Source organism: Leucopleurus acutus, assembly GCF_964270905.1.
Source record: "Leucopleurus acutus genome assembly, chromosome: 19".
NCBI lineage: Eukaryota > Metazoa > Chordata > Mammalia > Artiodactyla > Delphinidae > Leucopleurus > Leucopleurus acutus.
Window position 1 is genome coordinate 44,358,779 of NC_139161.1, and position 18,745 is coordinate 44,377,523.

Sequence of the window (18,745 nt, forward strand, 5' to 3'; positions counted from 1 at the left end):
GGGGAGAGAAGACACTGGAGTTCTGGTTCCAGGAACAGCAAAAGGGTTCATGTGCCCAACTCAAGTGCAGGAAGATGGTGCCCAGCGGTAGGGCTGCCAGGAAAGGCTGGTCAACAGCCCTCCAAAGGGCACCCAAGTTGACACAATCCTGCAAAACTAACTATGTACCAGAGTCCAGTCACTCTCTGGCCCAGACCTGAACTTCAGCAGGACACACACAGCTGAACTACAGACTCACCATGACTAAATTCACCAAAGACTGATGTACACCCCAGAGGCCAGTTCTTCATTTAGAGAAAAGCCCATAACTGCAGTCTCCAGGGGTGACTGGGTGAGCAGCCCTCAGCCCAGAGTGAGGTGGCAAGTCTCAAGGAATGCCAAGAGGCCGTATGCAGGGCGGTCACAGCATGGACACTGGAGCCAGTAGACATGGGTTCAAACTCTGGCTCCCCACTTACTAGTAGGCTGACTGAACCCTCTGAACTTGGGTTCTGTCTCTGTGAAATGGACGTGATAATAAAACCTGTCCTGCTGAGTTTGCATGAGGACTGAATGAAACAGTACACGTATTAGGTAAAAATATTAGTATTACATTGTTTCCTCTAGACCCCAGGCCTGAGGAGTCACATCTGTCCCCCTACAGTCACAAGGATGTCTCTGTCCTCTTATCCCCGAGTTGCAGGCTCTCTCACACACTCCTGGACAGTGGGGAACAATGCCAGACTTTGCTTCTCAGGCTCCTGCTGTCCTATTTTGGCCACTCTCTTTAGGGGGACACATTTTTTGGAGGTATCATGATTGCAGAGGACGCTAAGGCCAGGGAGCTAGTCCAAAGGGCTGGAAGGCCTGTGGTTGCTGATTTCATTAGTTTTCCTCTCCTAGTGCCTGTCACCCAGTGCTGTGCTCACCACATAGGCTGAGAGCCTCACCTTAGCACACAACGGGGACTCTGACCCCTCCCCCGGACAGCCTCATCTCTCCAGTTAGGATGGCCAGGAGGAGCCAAGCTCTCCTGGTCACCCATGGTCTGGCCCTGCCCATTGCCCACAGAAGGTGGGCATAAATGAGACCCTCGATGGGGAAGCAGTATGAAATTAGAATGCCATGAAAATGCAATATAAATTCCAAAGCATAAAATTTGGGATCCAAAGGGTATATTAAACTACCTTCCTCTGACCTTCCGGACAAATGTCGATTAGCCCATGGGAAATGGATTCCTCCATTCCTGCATTTGTTTGGTGCCAGGAATTGTGGTGAAGGTTGCACACACACGTATCTAGTCATCTGTTCTTCACCACAGCCCTGCGAGGAAGGCTCTATTATCTCTATTTTAGAGACAAAGAAACAAAGCCTCGGGAGGTTAACGCCTATGCCCAAGGTCACATTGCTAGTAAGTGATGGATCAGGGACTGAATCTTCAAAGCTCACCATTTTCATAGTTTCCACATTTCTCTATCATGTCACCAAGCAAGTTGCACATGTGTGTCTGTTGTGGGACTGAAGAGACCATGCACGTATTGGTAAAATGCTGGCATCAAGGAACTACCCCCAAAATGGTGGCTGCTGCTGCTATTATTATAATAATAATTATGACTATTTTTGCATATCTGCATCCTGTACTAGGCAGTGAGCTTTCTGAGGGCAGACACAGAGTCTCATTCATTTTTGTAGCCCAGGGCCTGCCTGGTATATAGATGCGAGTAGTTAAAATTTTGATGGAAAAATGAATCAGTCAACCAACAAAAGTGGCCGGGTCAGCAAAGAATGAAGGGGAAAGGTAGCCCAGCCTCTGCTGCTGGGCAGATAGTCCCAAAGAAGCAGCCCTTCCTGTTGGCCCGGCGGCCGGTCGATGACTATGTACAAGGCTGCTCTGGCGCGGGCTTCGGAGGCCCACCACTCAGCAGGAAGGACAGGGTTAGCTGCCCGTTTGCAGCGCAGGTGCGGGCCCAGCCCGTCAGTGGGGCTGGGGCTTGGTGGGAGGATGCTGGGGGCGGCCTCAGCTGAGGCTTTTGTGCAGAGGGCTCACCGTTCTCGCAGAGGGTCTCCAGGCGCATGGGTTGGTGGGGGGCAGGGCCATCCACCACTCGCTCCAGGATGCCTTGGACCAGGGCTGGCTGGTTGCCTGGGAAAACTCCGAGGTGCTCTCCCGGCAGGTAGCTTGGACCTTGGCTGCCCTCACAGGAGAGTTCCACCAGGAGGGTGGTACGGCTGCAGAAGGAAAAAGAAGCCTCTGGTTACGCCACCAGGATTTCCTCCAGCACTCCCTGATGGGTGGGCCAGTTTCCCCAGGAAACGTGCCCTATTTTCATTTTCCTGCCCGGTTCCATGAACACGGGTTGCCGGCATTCCGAGGCTGGGGTGCTCAAGAGGGCCCGGGGCTGACCCGGCCTGTGGCTTCCCCGTGGGGAGAGGGTGGGCAGGAATCCTCCCATGCAGCCCTCCCAAGCCCTCAAGAGCTTGACCACAGACTCCGCCTAAAGAAAGCATTGCACTAGGAGGTATGTGGGCATCGAGACAAACCTTTCCTAGTGTCTAGCACAAATCTGGTTCTTATTAGAACACAGCCCACTTTCGCTAATGAAGGTAAGGACAGCACAGAAAAACAAAACCTACAGAGAATCCACACTGCTGGCTGACCTGGCGAGGAAAGGTCCTTCCCTGCCAAAACTTTTCCTGAAAGTTCTTAAGAAAGCCAAATAGTTTGAGCTTTTCTTGCCCTCCCCTTTTGGTGAAATAGTTAAGTCACAAAGGACAGGAAGTGAAGCAGGTGCCTCGTTCCCAAGCTGGAAAACTGGCCCACGGTTAATGGAGACCCAATGTAAAGGTGCTGGTGGCCACAGGGGTTAGCAATCAAGCTGACCGTACCAGTGGCATCTTAGCGAATGCCAGTGGACACTTCCCTCCTCTCCTTTCTAAGACTGACTTGCTCTGGTCTTTCCTGGATGAAAATAAAATCTGTGGAACGTCACCCAAGAAGCCCTCTCCTTTGCCCTACCTGGATTTTGGACTCTGTAGATTCCGCTGCGATTTCAGCCTCATGGTGAACACATGCTTGGCGTGCATACTGCCGAGGGCTGTGGGACAGAGAGACAGTGAGGTGGCAACGTGGCTCTGAAGTGTTGGTGGGGCAGCCTCCACGTGCTGAGTCAATTATACCCAGACGTTGCCCAGGGGTGTCTTACTGTGGTGGTGCTGGGGTTTTCCTTCCCTTCTTTTTTTCCCCACTGTGTTTCTGAATCACAAATAAAGACCCTTGGTTTGAAGAGGATGCTTGTGCCGCTGCTAGGTATTGGGAAATGCAATGCAAATGCCCCGATATGGGAATTTCTAGGACATCCCATGGCTTGGGATCCGCAGGAGAGCATAGTTGAAGCTGGGGATATCCTAAGCGTGAGGAAACATGTAGGACCTCTGTAGTCCTAGTATAGGAAAAGAGGAAGCACAGAAGCACAGCATCCAGACGGGCCGTTCAGAGTTCCCAGACTGTAGCCTGGAATTGCCTCTGAAAATTGTTCTTCATAATACCTGGCTGCCATTAGAGCGGGAAGGCTGGGGCCCAGATCCCACCTGGGCCACCTGCTAGCAACTTGCTGCACCTCCCTGAACTTCAGTTTCTCTGTCTGTGCCTTTCTCACAGGATGAGTGTCAGGGATCACTTAGAGCAGGTGCGCAAAGAGTCCAGCACAGTGCCTGGCACATAGGAGCGTCCTTCTCTCTCCACTGCCCTCCCAGGGTCTCCTCCTAAACCGCCTCTCTCAGAGACGAAGCACGCCTGCAAGTCTTGCATCCCAGCAGGCTCTTGGACCCAACGAGAGAGAGATGCCTGGTAGCCCCAGACTAGCTGCCTCTGTTCAGAGGGTCTTAGTGGTCTCCTTGACCCTAGGCTCAGGACTCAGAGACACCCACCCCAGCAGGAAGGGCAAGCAAGCTCCGTGTGGTGCAGGGAAGCAGGTACCTTTGTTGAGGTCCAAAGGCTGTGAGTCTTGCACGAGCCGGTAGTGGTGCAGGTCCCAGGTCACATTGGCAGTGTAGAGCTTGGGGATCTGGATGTGGTGTTTGCCTCGGACATCGAACGTCTCACAGGCTGCCTGGACAAAGGTGGAGCCGACTGGCGTTAATCATCATCCGTGTCTTCAGCAGCAGCTACTATTTTTTAAGTCCTTGCAACTGAGCTAAGAGCTTTGTGTAATTACTAAGCACACTTCTCTGGTTGGGCTGTTATGAGAACCCAAAAAATGGCTGGTCCTAGCACATAGTAGCTATTGCTATTATTATGAATATTAATAATGACAGCATCTCGTTGTATCTGCATGCCCACACTATGACACAGGTGTGATTACTCCCATTTTCCTGACATGGAATCGTGTGGAGGAGACATGGGCTTGGGAACCATGTCGGACCCACTCAAGGTGGTGCTCGTAAGACCCACTGCTGGGTGAAACGCTTTGCTTCAGGGAGTTCTCTCAGTCAGTGGGGTCAAGCCACAGGTGATAAAGACCTACTGAGATATCCCTGTCCCCAAGTTCTCTGTGGCTGGGACACTGGAACAAGACAAGGATGTCAGGAGGTGACCTGGATAATCAGAGGGGGAAAGATCTTAAACCACAGCTTCCCGAGGGCAGGGAGGTGTCAAGTGGAGCTCTTCTGGGGGCTGTGGGAAAGCAGCAGCGACTTTAGCTCTCAGGCCTGCGATCCCGGCCCACACCCGGGACCACGCCTATAGGACCCAGCAGGGGTCATGCCACCCAGGATGCCCAGCACAGGTGTCCTGGGCACGAGCGCACCGCAGCCTCCCTCCCGGTGTTGTGCGGCAGCTCCGGCTGTGAACTGACCTTGAAGGTTTGCACGGCCCAGCCACGGAAGGCCTCCTCCTGCCCGCTGAGCTCATCCCCTTCCCCTGTTGGGGCGATCTGAGAAGCCCCCAGCTGGGACAACTTCTGGTCGATGTCATGAGCAAAGGCGCAGAACTGAGGGTACATGCTGGAGCCGAGGCCAAACACGGCATACCTGCCCGAGGAGGACACGCACGGAGCCTGGGTGAGCTGACCCCATCCACAGGCCAGCCTCCGGCCCTCGCGCCCCAGCTGGGCAAGGACCACCAGTGCACACCCCCTTCCTGTCCTCCCTGGTTCCCGAGCCTCGTCTCCAACTCCCACGACCAACCCCATGCCTGGCCTGCAGAACTGTGAACGGGACTTGGTGTTCCTGCTTTGACCCACAACACCTCTGAGAACAGGCTGTCTCTGGGCCTGGACATCCCAGGAAGTTCCCACTTATACACACCCAGCTCCGTCCCTGGAACCCAGACTCTGGGAGTGGGGAAGAGATTTACCTGAACTTGTTGGTGAGTTCTTTCAGCATGAAGAGGGACTTCTTCAGTTTCTAGAAAGAGAGAGAATCACAGAGTCCCCAGGACAGGATTAACAAAAGCACCACTTTTCCCTTTCTTCTGGTGGCTCATTTAAAAACTGGACATATCTGGCAGGAGAAAGTTCAAGGTGCTCTCAGGGAAGTTGGTTTAGGTGGGGCCGCCTGGCTGGGACTCAGGGACAAGTTCAGCCTTAGCAACTCATGTGGGCCTGACCTTTGGTGGGGGGCGAGGACAGCCCAACCCCCAGCCCATCCAGCCCTGGCAGAGGGGGGCCTGCCTTATAGCAGGGCATCTCCAGAGGGACTCCTGATGGGACATGAGCCTCTCTTCTTGTCAGAGTGACAACTGGTCCCGTATTCTCTGAAATAACCCTGATTTCCCAGGAACTCAAGATAACTTTAGCTGGAAACTAGTGTCAAATCACATGGTAAGAAAGTATTCTTTTCTTCTTTGATTTTTTATAGTTATTCCTGTTTCAATTATTTCATTCTTTTGTCCTGAACACTAGGGAGAAAATCTCAGACTGCTGCTAATGGAGACTTAACACTTCTCTCATACTTGCTTATTACTCTTTTTAAAAAACAAAGCAAGCCATGGTTAGGCAACAGTATCCAGCTAGAATTCAGTAACTGCTTGGCTTTCATTGGATTTACCTGGGACCAATTTCTGCTGCCTTTCCATTTGTGAGAGTGATAGAAAGTTTCCTTTAAACATGAATTTTTGAATTTAAAAAGGCAGGTCAATTTACTGAAATATATTAAGCACGTCACAGGAAAGGCAGCTCACGCACACAGAGGAAATTGCGAAGGAGGCAGCCAATGGCTGACCTTAGGGCGACCCAGAGTGATAAGAGCTCTCACTCCCGAGTGCCCTCCTTAGAACATGCTGAGTCCCCAGATCCTTTCCTTGGTCCTCTTGGGCTCTACCAGACCCCAGACCCCTGGGACTCAGGCCACCCACCTCTCCGTTGCCAGGGGAGTCTCCGTTCCCGAACGTGCTGGTCACCACCAGCAGTAGCTGTTCCTCCTCCAGATGGCTCAGCCTGTATTCGTCCATGCAGAGAACCTGCACGGCACCCAGGGTGGACATCAGCCCTTGCTCCCCAGGCTGGCGCCCTCCCCAGACACCCAGCGCTCCCCTCATCCTACTCAGGCCAGGAGTCCCCTTCATCATCTCGGTCCCCTGGTGCCGGCACAGAGGAGGTGAGTAGTTAACAAATTCCTGTCTACTGAACCTATGTGAACACAGCATCCTCGATTCTTTGATTCTCCCACGCGAACACATCAGCAAGCCCTGGAGGGTTTGCCTCCAAAATACTGCCTGTCCCAAATCAGAGCACGTCTCACCGCTTCCATTGCTATCTTGAATTCTGAGTGCGTGGACATATTTTCCACAAAAACGGGATGAGCAGGTAACAAAATTGACAACTCCTCTGGCACCTCGGGGACCCAAATGCTTTGCCTGAAGCTAATCTCAGGTGACATGTGTCACGGCCTCGCGGTTCTACCCAGGCCTACCTGACCCAGGAGGCCTTCAGTGATGGAGGATCAAATCCAACACTGGTGGGAGGAATGAGTCACTCTTGGGAGTTTTGTTTTATTTCTCTGCATCTTATTCAGCCTCCGCTCCCTTCACATTTAGCACTGCACCCTGTATAGGAGGTGTTCTGTAAATGTGGATAAAATCCGTCCAGAACACCTCATGTATATCGAGACTTAGCATCATTAAGAAGGGGTTTCTCAAACTGTGTTCCCTGGAACACTATGAAGAGCTTATTTACTAGGTAAGTTTGGGAATCCCTGGACACACCTCTCTCCTTCTATCACAGATTTTCAATATGCATCAGCATGCCCAATGCTTGGGGACATGCAGGAGCAGAGCAATCATTGTAACTTGCCCCAGACTTCTCCGTGCACAGGCTGAGTCGGCTACCTTAGGGTTGAAGGCACAGCTGAACAAGGCCCCTAGGTCCCGGGCCAGTGTTTCTGATCTTCCTGTCTCTGTTGCGAAGAGGATCGTGGCTCTGACCCGGGAAGCCATTTTCTCACGCATCAGCACTGACGCAAAGAGCACGGCTCTGTGGGGACAGACATACTCTGTGTGCTGAGTCAGCCTCCAGAGGGAGACGGGGGCCCAGCATTTAAAGTGCAGCAGATCGAGGGAAAAGAACCCAGGTTTCTCACCAGCTATCAACCCTGGCTCACCGCCCTTCTCCTCCTCTCCCCCACTCAACCCACCACGCAGCCCCTTTGGGAAAATGGAGGAGAGAGAAGGCTGGGACAGAGGTGGCAGGTGACCCTGGGAATTGGTGTCTGGATTTCTGGGAGCCAAACCCTTTCTCTCTCTCTTTTTTATAGTTTTAATATACCTTTTAATTAATTAATTTATTTATTTATTTGGCCGCACTGTGCAGCATGCAGGATCTTAGTTCCCCAACGGGGGATCGAACCCATGCCCCCTGCAGTGGAAGCGCAGAGTCCTAACCACTGGACTACCAGGGAAGTCCCTCCAAACCCTTTCTCATTGTTCCCTGCCCTTCAAGGTCTAGAAGGAAGGGCTGAGGTTCAGATGTCAACACTGGCTGCTCCCTCTTACTTGACCAAGACTTTGAATCGAATCTCTCTTCTCCGGGGTCTCCGCCTCTCATCCTGCCAGACGTGGGTTTTCCAGGCCTCCACCTTCAGAAAAGAGGGCAGATATGTGGGCAAGGTGGGCCCTGGCTTGGCTTGGGCTTGGAGAGACAGAAGGCCCTTCATGCCCTTCGTGAGTTGGGGGGGTGAGCAGGCCCTGTCCCCACCCTTTCACTGAAAGCCCCACGGGGAAGGGCTGCATCTGTCTGTCTCCCTCCAAGTTGTAGCTCATGTCCGGCACAGAACCTGCACACGAACAGTTGACTGTCACTCATTCGTGTGTCTCTGGAAGGGAGAGGCTGCACATCTCTTTCCTTTTGGTGTCTGATCACTAGGAAGGCTATACAGATTGTGTATAATGCATAGTCTGCCCTGGGATACCTCTGAGAGTAGACGAAGGTGCTCTGACCACAGGCACAAACTATCCCAGGCAGTCAGTCACACTACTTATCACTTTTAGAGTAAGGAAGCTCTTCCCCAAATCTAACCAACGAGCTTTCTGACAAAAAATGAGATCATTTCACTGGGTAACGGTTCCTGAGTGCACTCTGGGTTGGACACTGGGCTGAGCTGTTACGTACACCAGCTCATGTGATCCACACAACCTCCTCCACCGTGGAGTTGATGACCATCCTTTTAGAGATGAGAAAACCAGGGCTTAGATGGGTGAAATGACCCACCCAAGATCATACAGCTAGGAAGTGGGAGAATCACCCCTAGATGTATCTGGCCTGGGAGCCAAGCTCTTCACCATTATGTCATGTGACTGTCTATAGCCCTCCCGTGCAGGCGGGCACAATGGTGGTCGCCCTCAGGAGCTTAAACTCCATCAGAGCAACGGGTTACTAAAGGTACCATGAAAGGTATTCCCTTCAGTCTCACTTCTGTAGAAATGGACAAAAGCATCCTTGAGTGAAGCCTGAAAAGCATTAAAAATATGCCTCTGTGTCCCCGATCCTTCCTTGTATATCCTGCCTTAGTGAGCACACGTGTGCACAGGCACATGCAAACACACACGCACGCACACATGTGTACACACATGCACACACGTGCAGACACACACACTCTCTCCACCCCCGAGCTCCCAAGACAGAAAGGAGAGGAAGGCCCCTCTCTTACCTGGTAGTAGTAGAAAGGGGACAGGACATAATTTAACATCTCCTGGTGGAACACGGGGGTGATGCTTCCAGAAATTGGGGGAACCAACCAAATCCAGTCAGCTGGGCAGCCCCCTCGGGACCGGTACTCATTCTGCATGTACTTCATGAAGGACTCTGCAGCTGAATGGTGGTCCATGATGGTCACATTATGCTTCTAAATCAGAAGGAGGCAAGAAGGCGAGTTGAGGAGAGTGGTCGGTTGGCTGCAGGGCTCCCAGATGGACTATGGAAGGGCCTGGCAATCTGTAAAATGGGACCACAATCCCCTCTGGCCCCCTTCTCACTGCTGAAAATAAATACCCAAATGCAAAGTATTTTCAGAGCCTCTGAGCCCAAGCAGTCACCATGGCCATGGTCAGCCCACAGGCCACACGCTGCCCCCGCTTGGCCCTCTGCGGGCAGTGTCCAGCTTCCCAGGCCCACAGGTCTCCCTGGACGCCCACAGATTGCTCTCTGGATGCTGAGGAGTCAAAGCACAGTGGCTTGTTTTCACTTGTTGGTAAAGAGTTCCAGGAGTCACCTTCCCAAAGATGTGGCTGTCTCAGCCCAGGAGGAAGAGGACTGAAGCACTGGGGGGAACCACAGTGCATGGAAGACAAATCACCACAATGTCCCACATCCTAAAATTAGAAGCCAAGGGGTCTGAGCCTTCCTGGAATGATCCAACAAGGGCAGCCACATCGTCTGGAGCAACTCATGTAGTCAAGAGACATTGGTTTCATGGAGTGGTTCAAACCTTGGCCTCTTATTAGCCATGTTACTTTGAGCTATTAGTTCCTTAACCTCAGTTTCCTCATCTGTAAAATGGGGATGGTAATAGTTCCTACATCATGACGTTGTTGAAAGAATGCAATCAAATAATACAAGTAAAGCATAAAACGTGCTCAATGAATGTTAGCCGCTATTATTATTTCTATCTACCAGGTATTGCATACAGAGGTGAAAGACGTGGCCTCTTCTCTGCATTGGATCATACTCTAACTGGGGGAGGCAGAAGGACGTCAGCCATTTCACATGGTCTGATAGAAGCTATGATGGAGGTGAGTGCAGGTGCTGACGGAGGGCCGAGGGAGGGCTTAGCTCACACAGGGGCTCAGAGGAGAGATAGGGGATTTTAGAGACAGTTTCTAAGAGGAAGTGAGTTTTGAGAGATGGGTACCAGTTAGGCAGCAGACGGGCAGTCCCGGAGGAGGACACTGCATGAGTCAAGGCAGAAGACAGGAGAGGAGCCAGTGGGCTCCAGTAGGATCAGCTATGCCTTCTAAAATTCTATACATACACACACCGCAACTACTGGGTGCCAGACCGGTTTTAGGCGCAGGAGCTGATGAATGATGAGAGCTGTGAGAATAGTTGCAACAGTAATAAATAATAATAACAACAAAACTAATGGTTTTTGAGTGATCACTATGCGTCAGGCAGTGCAGCTAAATATTTTGCATTCATTTTCATTTAATCCTTACAGTAACCTAGTGAGGGAGGTACCATTATTATCTCCATTTTACAGATGAGGAAATGAGGCCAAGTCTTTTGAAGCTGACCCTGAAGGAGGGTCATGAGGAAGTCCTGGAGACTCTCAAGCAGTGGAGGGACGTGGTCAGCAATGGTCAGGAGACAGTTGAGGGTCAGCAGTTTCCTGGGACATATCCGCATCCTGCCAATATCAGAGCTGATGCTGGGAGCCTGCAGGAGTCAGGATGTGTGATCCACAGCCAGTGGGGCCTTCCCGAGCTGGGTCAGCCCCAGGAGGCTCTTCCTGTCCTGTCTCGGAGCCGCCCCGTTCCCCCCACCCCACTCCCCAAAATCAGGCACAAGCTTGACATGCCTACAGCGTGACAAGCTCTGGGGAACAGTGTGTGATAATATGTATTTACTGGGTGTTTAATGTCAGCTCCCACTACATTCCACAAGGCCAGGGTTTCTGTCTATTTTGTTCACCGCTCACACTCTTGGCCTGGCCTAGGGCCTGACACATGGAAAATGCACAATAAAACTTTCCTGAATGAATGAATGACCCTCTGCCCTGCGGTCTGGCCTCCAGGGCATCCGCCAACTTTGTGGACATGGTCCCAGCTTCTAAAGTAATAGCTTCACACGTCCATGGCTCCTTCCCCAAAGGAAGGGGAGTGTTTATAGGAGAGCGGCAGATGGCCCGGAGGGCTCAGTCCCGCACAGGAGCCAACCTGCTGTGTTTGGTGGCTGCCATTGCTCAGAGAGGGAAGCAAGAGCAACAACTGCTCAGGTGGGCGTGGCCTCTCATTCATTCATCCAATACATATACGTTTTTAGCATCTGCCACGTGCCAGACACTCTTCTAGGCTCCAGGGGTAGAGCAGTGAGCAAGAGAGACAAGGTCCCTGCCCCATGGAGCTTACATTCTAATGGGGGAAACAAAGAAAGAAGCAGATGGACTCCATAATGTCAGGAGCTAATCAGGATTATGAAGGAAAAGAAAGAAAAGGTTAAAGGAATAAGAAAGACAGGGAGGTGGGTGAGGATGCCTTTGTTTATGGTGTCGTCAGGGAGGGCTACTCTGAAGAGGGGACAGTTGAGACCTGGATGAAGGGAAGGAGCCAGTCACGGGATGATTCATGGCAAGAGTGTTCTAGGCAGAGGAAAAAGCAAGTGCAAAGGCCCTTAGGGGGGAAGCATCTTGGTGAGTTTGAACAACAGCCAGAATTCCACTGGCAGAGCTGTGGAGGATAAAAGCCTGACCGGAGCGGCTGGGGGATGAGGACGTGTAATGAGGTCTTTCCATGGTTTTGCCGTAAAAGGGAGGCAGAGAAACAAGGTAGTAGCTGGGTAGGGGGAGTATTCGGTTAGCTAGCCATTTATCTCTTTGAGATGGGAATCATTACAGCTTACTGATCATTGATGGGAATGATCCAGTGGATAAGGAGGTATCAATGCTACGGGGCAGAGGGTGGGGAGGATTTTCAGGAGTAAAGTCCTTGAAAATTGAGAGAGGACAGAATTCAGTGCTCAAGCGCAGGGATTGACCAGCCTTGGGAGGTAAGGAGTTGCCTGTTGCTAGAAGCATTCAAGTTTATACTAGCAGACTTGAGAGGGCTTGTCTCTCTATCCCCAGCACCTAGCACTGTGCCTGGCACAAACAGGGTGTTCAACATTGTTTGATGCGTGAATAAATAAGCAATGCCGTAAGGGGAAATCAAGCATGACGTGGGCGGCTGGACCAGACGACCTTCTAACCAGAAAGCTTTCAGACCCGCAAACACCAGACATGCCTGGAAACTGTGGAGCACAGCAACATTGATCTCAATGACAGCCCGGTCTTTCCAGAGTGAGGCCACCTTGTGTGTTTCCAGGCCCATTCTCCTGCCCACTTCCTGCAAAGGCAGAGAAATGGGGGTGAGTCAGTCTCTTGGATCCCAGCTGCTGGCCCGCACCTCCAGCCGGCCCAGCTGGACGGTCTTTGTTACCTCCAGGATGTTGTAGCGCTGGACGTCACAGAAGTCCCGGACTCCGATCTCTGTGCCCATATACCAGCCGTTGAAGGGGCACCCTGGGAACTCAAGGCCACCCACCTCAAGCAGCATGTTGGCTACGGCCGGCAGGGCATACCACTTCAGCTCCAGCTCCCGGAACCACTCATACCTGGTAGGGAGGCAGAGCTGGTGGCAATGGGGCCTTCACTTTGGCCCACACTCATCCCCCCAAAAAAAAGCTTCAGAGAAAGAGTGCACCAAGAAAACTCCTTTCCAAGTGCTGATCTCTAAGTTCATCCCACCTGGAGAGGTGAATTGACGCACCACGTGTCATTTGCTAATTATACATTCAATCACGAGTTCATTCACGCAAACATATTAAGCATCAAGTATATGACAGGCCCTGTGCTAAATGCTGAGAACCCAACATAACACAGCACGTAAGGATTCCAGTGCAGAAAGCCTGGGTTCAAGTTCTGCCTTACTGATTACTAGCTGTGTAATCTTGGGATATTATTTAGCCTCTCTGAGCCCTAGCATCCCCACCAACAAAATAGAGATAAGAGCATCAAACTCATGGGATTATTGTGAAAATAATAGTATCCTTTATTTGTATATTCATTCATTCCAGAAATATTTATAATTGAGCACTTATTATGAGCCAGGCGCCCTGCTACGTGTTGGGGATACATTGCCGAACAAGAAAGACAAGATCCCTAATTCTCAAGGACCTTACAGACTATAAGTAGGTAAACAAATAAATAAATAGGAAAATAAAGACAAGGTGATGTGTCAGATGGAGGGTGAGGGTGCCTACTCTAGACTGGGTGTTCAGAAGAGGCTTCTCAGAATGGGTAACATTCGGGAAATACCTCGTTGACAAGAAGAAATGAAGTCTGCAAAATTCTGGAGAGAGGGCATGTCAGGCAGAGGGAAGGGCAAGTGCAAAGGTCCTGAGGTAGGAGTAAGTTCAGTATATTCAAGGGACAAAAAGTAGAGCCCAGCCTAATGCCTGCTACATAGTGAGTGTCAATGTATGCAGGTATTTTTGTAATTATTAGAGCTGCCTGGAGGAGGGGCTGAACCAGATGAGCTCTTGAAGTACTGTCATCAGTCAGGAGAGGGATGGCTAAGAGAGTTGGCAGGAAGGTCAAAGAGGCCTGGGCTGCACAGTGTGAGAATCTCAGAGCCTTTCAAGGATTCCTTTCCTGAGGTCACTTCTTCCCAAGCTGCTAGAGCCTGGTCTGTCTAAGCCATTGCTTTCCTGTCACCATCAGCATCTCATTATAAGTCTGAGGCCCGACATGCAAGTGCAGAGTTGCTGTAAAAGGGCGACAAGGCAGGCCTTGAAAGTTGGCCCTTCTGGGTATCACCTGCTGCTGGCCGGGCTTTGGGGGAGGTGCAGGGAGGATCCTGAGGTCTGAGGTCTCACTTAGGAAAGGAGGGGGCATGCATGTGAACACACACCCCCGGCACCCACAGCCTGCTTACTTGGGATGTTCCATGGGCACCTCAAACACAAGGTCGGGAGGGATTTCGAAGAGCTCAGGGTCACGGCCATCAGCCTGCAGGACCAGAGGCACCACATCGAAGCGGCCGTACTTGGGCTTCCAGCCCAGGTCGATGCACAGCTGAAAACAAGACAGGCCAAGTAAGTCTGGAGATCCAAGTCCCTTGACCCCTCTGGGCTCCACTGTCACCCACCAGAGCCGGATCTAGTACCTGGGTGAGCTCCACGCTGGCAGGGTCTCCTCTGATGGTACCATCAGGCATCTGGTAGCCGGCATACCGGATGAGCTGGGCGTTCCAGACCCGGAAGTCATGTTTCCCGTCGCTCCGCTGGGGGAACACGGTGATGGCCGACCTTCCCCAAGGTGAGGACAGTGCTGTTTACCACCCAGCTTCAGTGTGCGCTTCCAGCCATCCCCAACAGGTCCCCTGTCCCCTCCTATCTTCCCACTCCCCAGCCCTCTGCACCCGAGCTAACTGAACCAAACCCCTGCAGCTCTGAGACATGCCAAGCTCTCACTGGCCTCTGTGTAACCCGTCCACTTCCTGACATACCTTCTCCTTCCTTCTTCTTCCTGTAGCGCCTACCTTCCAGACCAGCCCAGGGACCACGTCCTCCAGGGAACCCTCCCCACCCCTTGGGCACGGTTAGCTGCCCAACCCTTTCCCTAGCTGCACCATAGTTCTCTTTGCAATTGAGTTAGTTGGACGCTTGTCTAGTGCAAGGCATAGGTTCATAGTGAGCTGGACCCTCGTCTTAGGGTCCTAGTCACTTCCCACCCCCATGCCTAGCCCTGTGTTGGGTCCTCATCAGGTGGGCACTGAGTGTTTGCTGAAAGGAAAAATGAATGAAGGACCAAATGAGTTGACCTTGACCTCCTTGGCTAGGGGAAGGGGAAGGTAAGGCAGGAGTGGTTCTGATGGGCAGCCACGCCCCCACCTCTAAGAAAATCACCACATTGGCCGCAAAAACAACTTCTCATCTCCTCTAAAGTGGGGAGCCTTAACCTCGAAGAGTGGAGAAGTTGCTTCTTAAGGATCCCCCCCATCACCTCCAAATGGCTACAAGTCAGAAAGAAACCAAGGAAATGGGCCACTGACGAGGCACTAAGCTCACGGAGGCCCGCTCACTGCGAGGGCTCCCTGAAGAAGCCGAGTCTTTCTCCTTTCTTTCTCCCTAGTCTCTCCTGGAGCCCAGATGCCTCCGCTAAACTCATCTGCATCTCTTGGCTAAGACTTGGGGACAGGGCGGGCCCCAGCGTAGCCTCGTAGCCTCGGGAAAAGCACACCCACCTGATGTTGCCGTTGTTGGTGGCATAACGCAGGTGTCTGCAGATGTGCTCGAACATCTCCTGGGCCGTGGAACAGCTCCGCGCGTCGAAGACCTGCGTGCACGCAGCCCACCCAGACCATGCCCGTCAAGGACCGTGAGGACAGAGGCCTTGGAGCTGATCTTAAAAGCTAAGCCACGGGGACTGAGGGAGTGGCCCCAAACCTCACGACCCGAACGCCTCGCTGAGGAGTGCATCCTCCTCTCTGCCCCTTCATCCTTCCTCTGCTCTCCTAGGGGAGCCCAGGAGCCCTCACTTGGAAGACCGTATCAAAACCCAACCCCCAAGAAAACCTGATTCTCAAGCACCATGAGTCAGGATTCCCACAGCCTAGTTGCTTTATACATGTTACACATGGCCTCCAGAACATTTTATTACAGCCAGAGCTGGTTGCATTGGCATTTCTTATCTCTTTATCTGTCCAAGTACTTTCACTATTATCTAGCAATAAAACGTAAAGACAGCTTAGGAGGCTAGGATAAAGGAAATGTTTTCTAAAAGCCAAGAATTCAGTCAAGGTAAACAACCAGGGCCTCAGCAGTTATAATAGCAAGGTCGTTTGGTTTCACGTTGGCGTTTAGTCTCTGAAATTTAACGCAAGAGAGAAAGATCGGCTAGAAATCCTGGTGCTGAGATCGGATTCTAGACTCTGGGGCGGTGGGGGTGGGTGGCTGTGAGCCCCAGGGCCGGGGAGAGAGAACGCAGGGAGCCCCGGGGACAGCTCGGCGGGCTGCTGGGAGCCCCTGCTCAGGGCCCGCCGGGCTCCCAGCTTCCTCTCCTGCTAAGGGAGTCCACCTGCAGGTTGGACCACTGGATCCTCCCAATGCAGCGGGGGGCGTTGCGCCAGGCCTGCTTGGTGGCGAAGATGAGCTCATCTCCCGTCAGCTGGTAGGTTCCTGTTGTTTCTATCTCCTTTGTTACCGCTTCCACTCTGGCCAGATGTTCCTCTATTTTTGCCCTGGGGGACAGGAAGGCATCAGGAAGATCAACAATGAGATGACCTTAAATGGAGACCGATTCAATTCACAGAAGCAGGAACTGAACTAGGACACCAGGAGGGCAAGATGTCTCTCAGGGAGACCGTCCCCTCCAGAGCCAGCTTCATGGGCACGTGACCAGGGCCTTGAGCTCAGAAGGGCTCCATGCTGGGTATAATGCTCTGCTGTCTTGAATTCTTAATCATCTGTGAACAGGAAGCCACGTTTTTATTTCCACACTGGGTCCCGCACGTTACACAGCTGGTCCTGATCCCACCAGCACCCTTGTTGTTTCTAGGAGCCTTTTCTCGAATCATATTCATCTCAGCACTGAGTGCAGCGCTTCTCAGACACTTACGAGAGCCGGAGCGGCATCCAGCAAGCCGCAGCCGCATCTTGCCTCTCAGCCAGGGGAGCACCCGTCCACCTTCCCCTGGTTAAGAGATGAATCAGTCCCTCCCACAGCAGATCCTGTGTACTGACTACTCATTGTGAGCCAGGCACTGGGCGAAGCCACCCACAGTCAGGGTCCCACTGAGACTGTGAGGGAGGCATTTTTGTGTCCTTTTTATAGTCGGTGTATCTGGAAGGTTAAGTACTGGCCCGGGAACAGAAGTGTGGTAAAGAGGAAACTCAGGACTCAGACTCAGGTTGCCCTGATGCCAAGCCCAGGCTCTTAACCTTCTACCTTCCACACTGGGTGGGAGGGATTGCAAGCCCAGAGATGTGCAGGGACTGCCCACGCTTCCCTGGTCAGGCCCAGACGGGGACCTGCCCTCAGGACTCAGCCTGCAGGGCCCCAGGGCCGCTCAAGGAGGAGCCCTCCACAGTGTGGTCCAGCGTCACAGGCTGTCTACAGCGAGCTTTCTCAACCCCCGCGCCGCTCGGCCAGCTGTCCCTTGTGAGATTTCCAAACTGGCTTCTCCCCTCCCCTCCCAGCTTCAAAAATATCCCACAGCCAGGAAGGTTTTGAAACACACACACACACACACACACACACACACACACACACACAGAGCAACCTTGAGATTTCCAATGGGCACCAAAGACATTTCAAGTTGCAACAAACAAAACTATTTAAGGAATGAACTCCTGATTAAGGAGATTGGACAACTCAAGACAAAATGGCCTTTCTGTGGATGAAGAGTGTCTTGACAGCTCTTCCCTGATTAAAGAAAAAAGCTCAAAGACAAAACACTCGGTGCTATTTATCTTCAAGGACGCTCCTGGCATAAAGACCTGCTGGGTGAGGTTGAGGCTGCCCCACCGGCAGCCCTCCTTCCCCAGACAAAGCTTCTAGCAACATTCCCTGCTCTGCATCTGAGCATGAAAACAGTAGCGACCACCAGAATGCAGATGCTTCCAACATACTTGGTAGTGTTAACGTGGGACTATGTAAGAAAAGATTATTTTATGTTCTCACCCAATTCCTTTAGCGTTTTACATTTTACCACTGTTTTCCAATAGTCACATTTCGGAGGCACTAAAATGCTATGATGCCTATTAGTTCGGAAAAGAGGGAGTGGCTTTTGGCATCGGTGCACTGACCTTGGACAGAACATTCGGCGAGTTACAATTTCTAACTATACAATCCTTCACTCACGAAAGACGGAACCGGCCCAGCTGTCCATGCCTTTGGCTGCTAGTGTAATTGTAGGGATGGGCTGCCACCTGTCACTCACACCCCCAGGACCTCTTGGGGGGTCCAAGCCATGGATTTGTGATTGTGAAAAGTGGAACTTTTTCCCTCTGTGAAAAGTAAATGGGTTTTCAACAGCCAGCAAGAGCAGCCCTGTAGCTTCCTGGGGCTATAACACCCACCCAACTCCCTTCCATACAGCAGCAGGAACCCCCAGGTCCAGCATGGAGTCAGAACCTTCAAAGTCAAAGAGCTGGATGCTAGAACATTGAGGTTTAAAGCAGGGGCTCTGGCCCAAACTGCTTGGGCTCAAATCCCAGCTCTGGAGCTTCAGAACGTGTGACTCTGAGCAAGTTACATCTCCTCCACAGGCTTTGGTTTCCTTATCTGTACAGTGTGGGGAGGATAATAATGGTACCAGTCCCATAGAGTCATGGTGAGCCTTACATAAGGCAGAGCCCAGAACATACCTAGTGCTCAGTAAATGTCAGCTTCAATACAGTGGTCCAGTGAAGCCCATTAAGAAAATTCCTTGACCCTGAAAAGCTCGTAAGTCAATAACCGAGTTGGAAGCTTAAGGACCTTGGACCTCCTAGTGACAAAGCACTTCTGCAGAGGTTCTATTTATACAGCACACAGGGCAGCAAACCCCTGACGGGGTTCTCGGTCCTGCTGTACATTA

At 51.9% G+C, this 18,745-nt stretch overlaps 1 protein-coding gene across 2 annotated transcripts in view; it reads right to left on the reverse strand.

The window, feature by feature from the left end:
* Positions 1–18,745, reverse strand: part of NOS2 (nitric oxide synthase 2) — a gene marked incomplete at its 5' end in the record, with an annotated part of 35,899 nt that overhangs the window by 6,326 nt on the left and 10,828 nt on the right. For both annotated transcript variants that reach the window (XM_082860915.1, XM_082860914.1), the window contains 15 exons: positions 2,027–2,208; positions 2,996–3,074; positions 3,956–4,088; positions 4,833–5,007; positions 5,333–5,382; positions 6,332–6,436; positions 7,304–7,448; positions 7,967–8,049; positions 9,121–9,315; positions 12,407–12,508; positions 12,602–12,776; positions 14,099–14,238; positions 14,330–14,471; positions 15,410–15,501; positions 16,243–16,405. In XM_082860915.1, the coding sequence (XP_082717041.1) occupies positions 2,027–2,208; positions 2,996–3,074; positions 3,956–4,088; positions 4,833–5,007; positions 5,333–5,382; positions 6,332–6,436; positions 7,304–7,448; positions 7,967–8,049; positions 9,121–9,315; positions 12,407–12,508; positions 12,602–12,776; positions 14,099–14,238; positions 14,330–14,471; positions 15,410–15,501; positions 16,243–16,405 (1,961 nt within the window). The remainder of the gene's footprint in view (positions 1–2,026; positions 2,209–2,995; positions 3,075–3,955; positions 4,089–4,832; positions 5,008–5,332; positions 5,383–6,331; positions 6,437–7,303; positions 7,449–7,966; positions 8,050–9,120; positions 9,316–12,406; positions 12,509–12,601; positions 12,777–14,098; positions 14,239–14,329; positions 14,472–15,409; positions 15,502–16,242; positions 16,406–18,745) is intronic.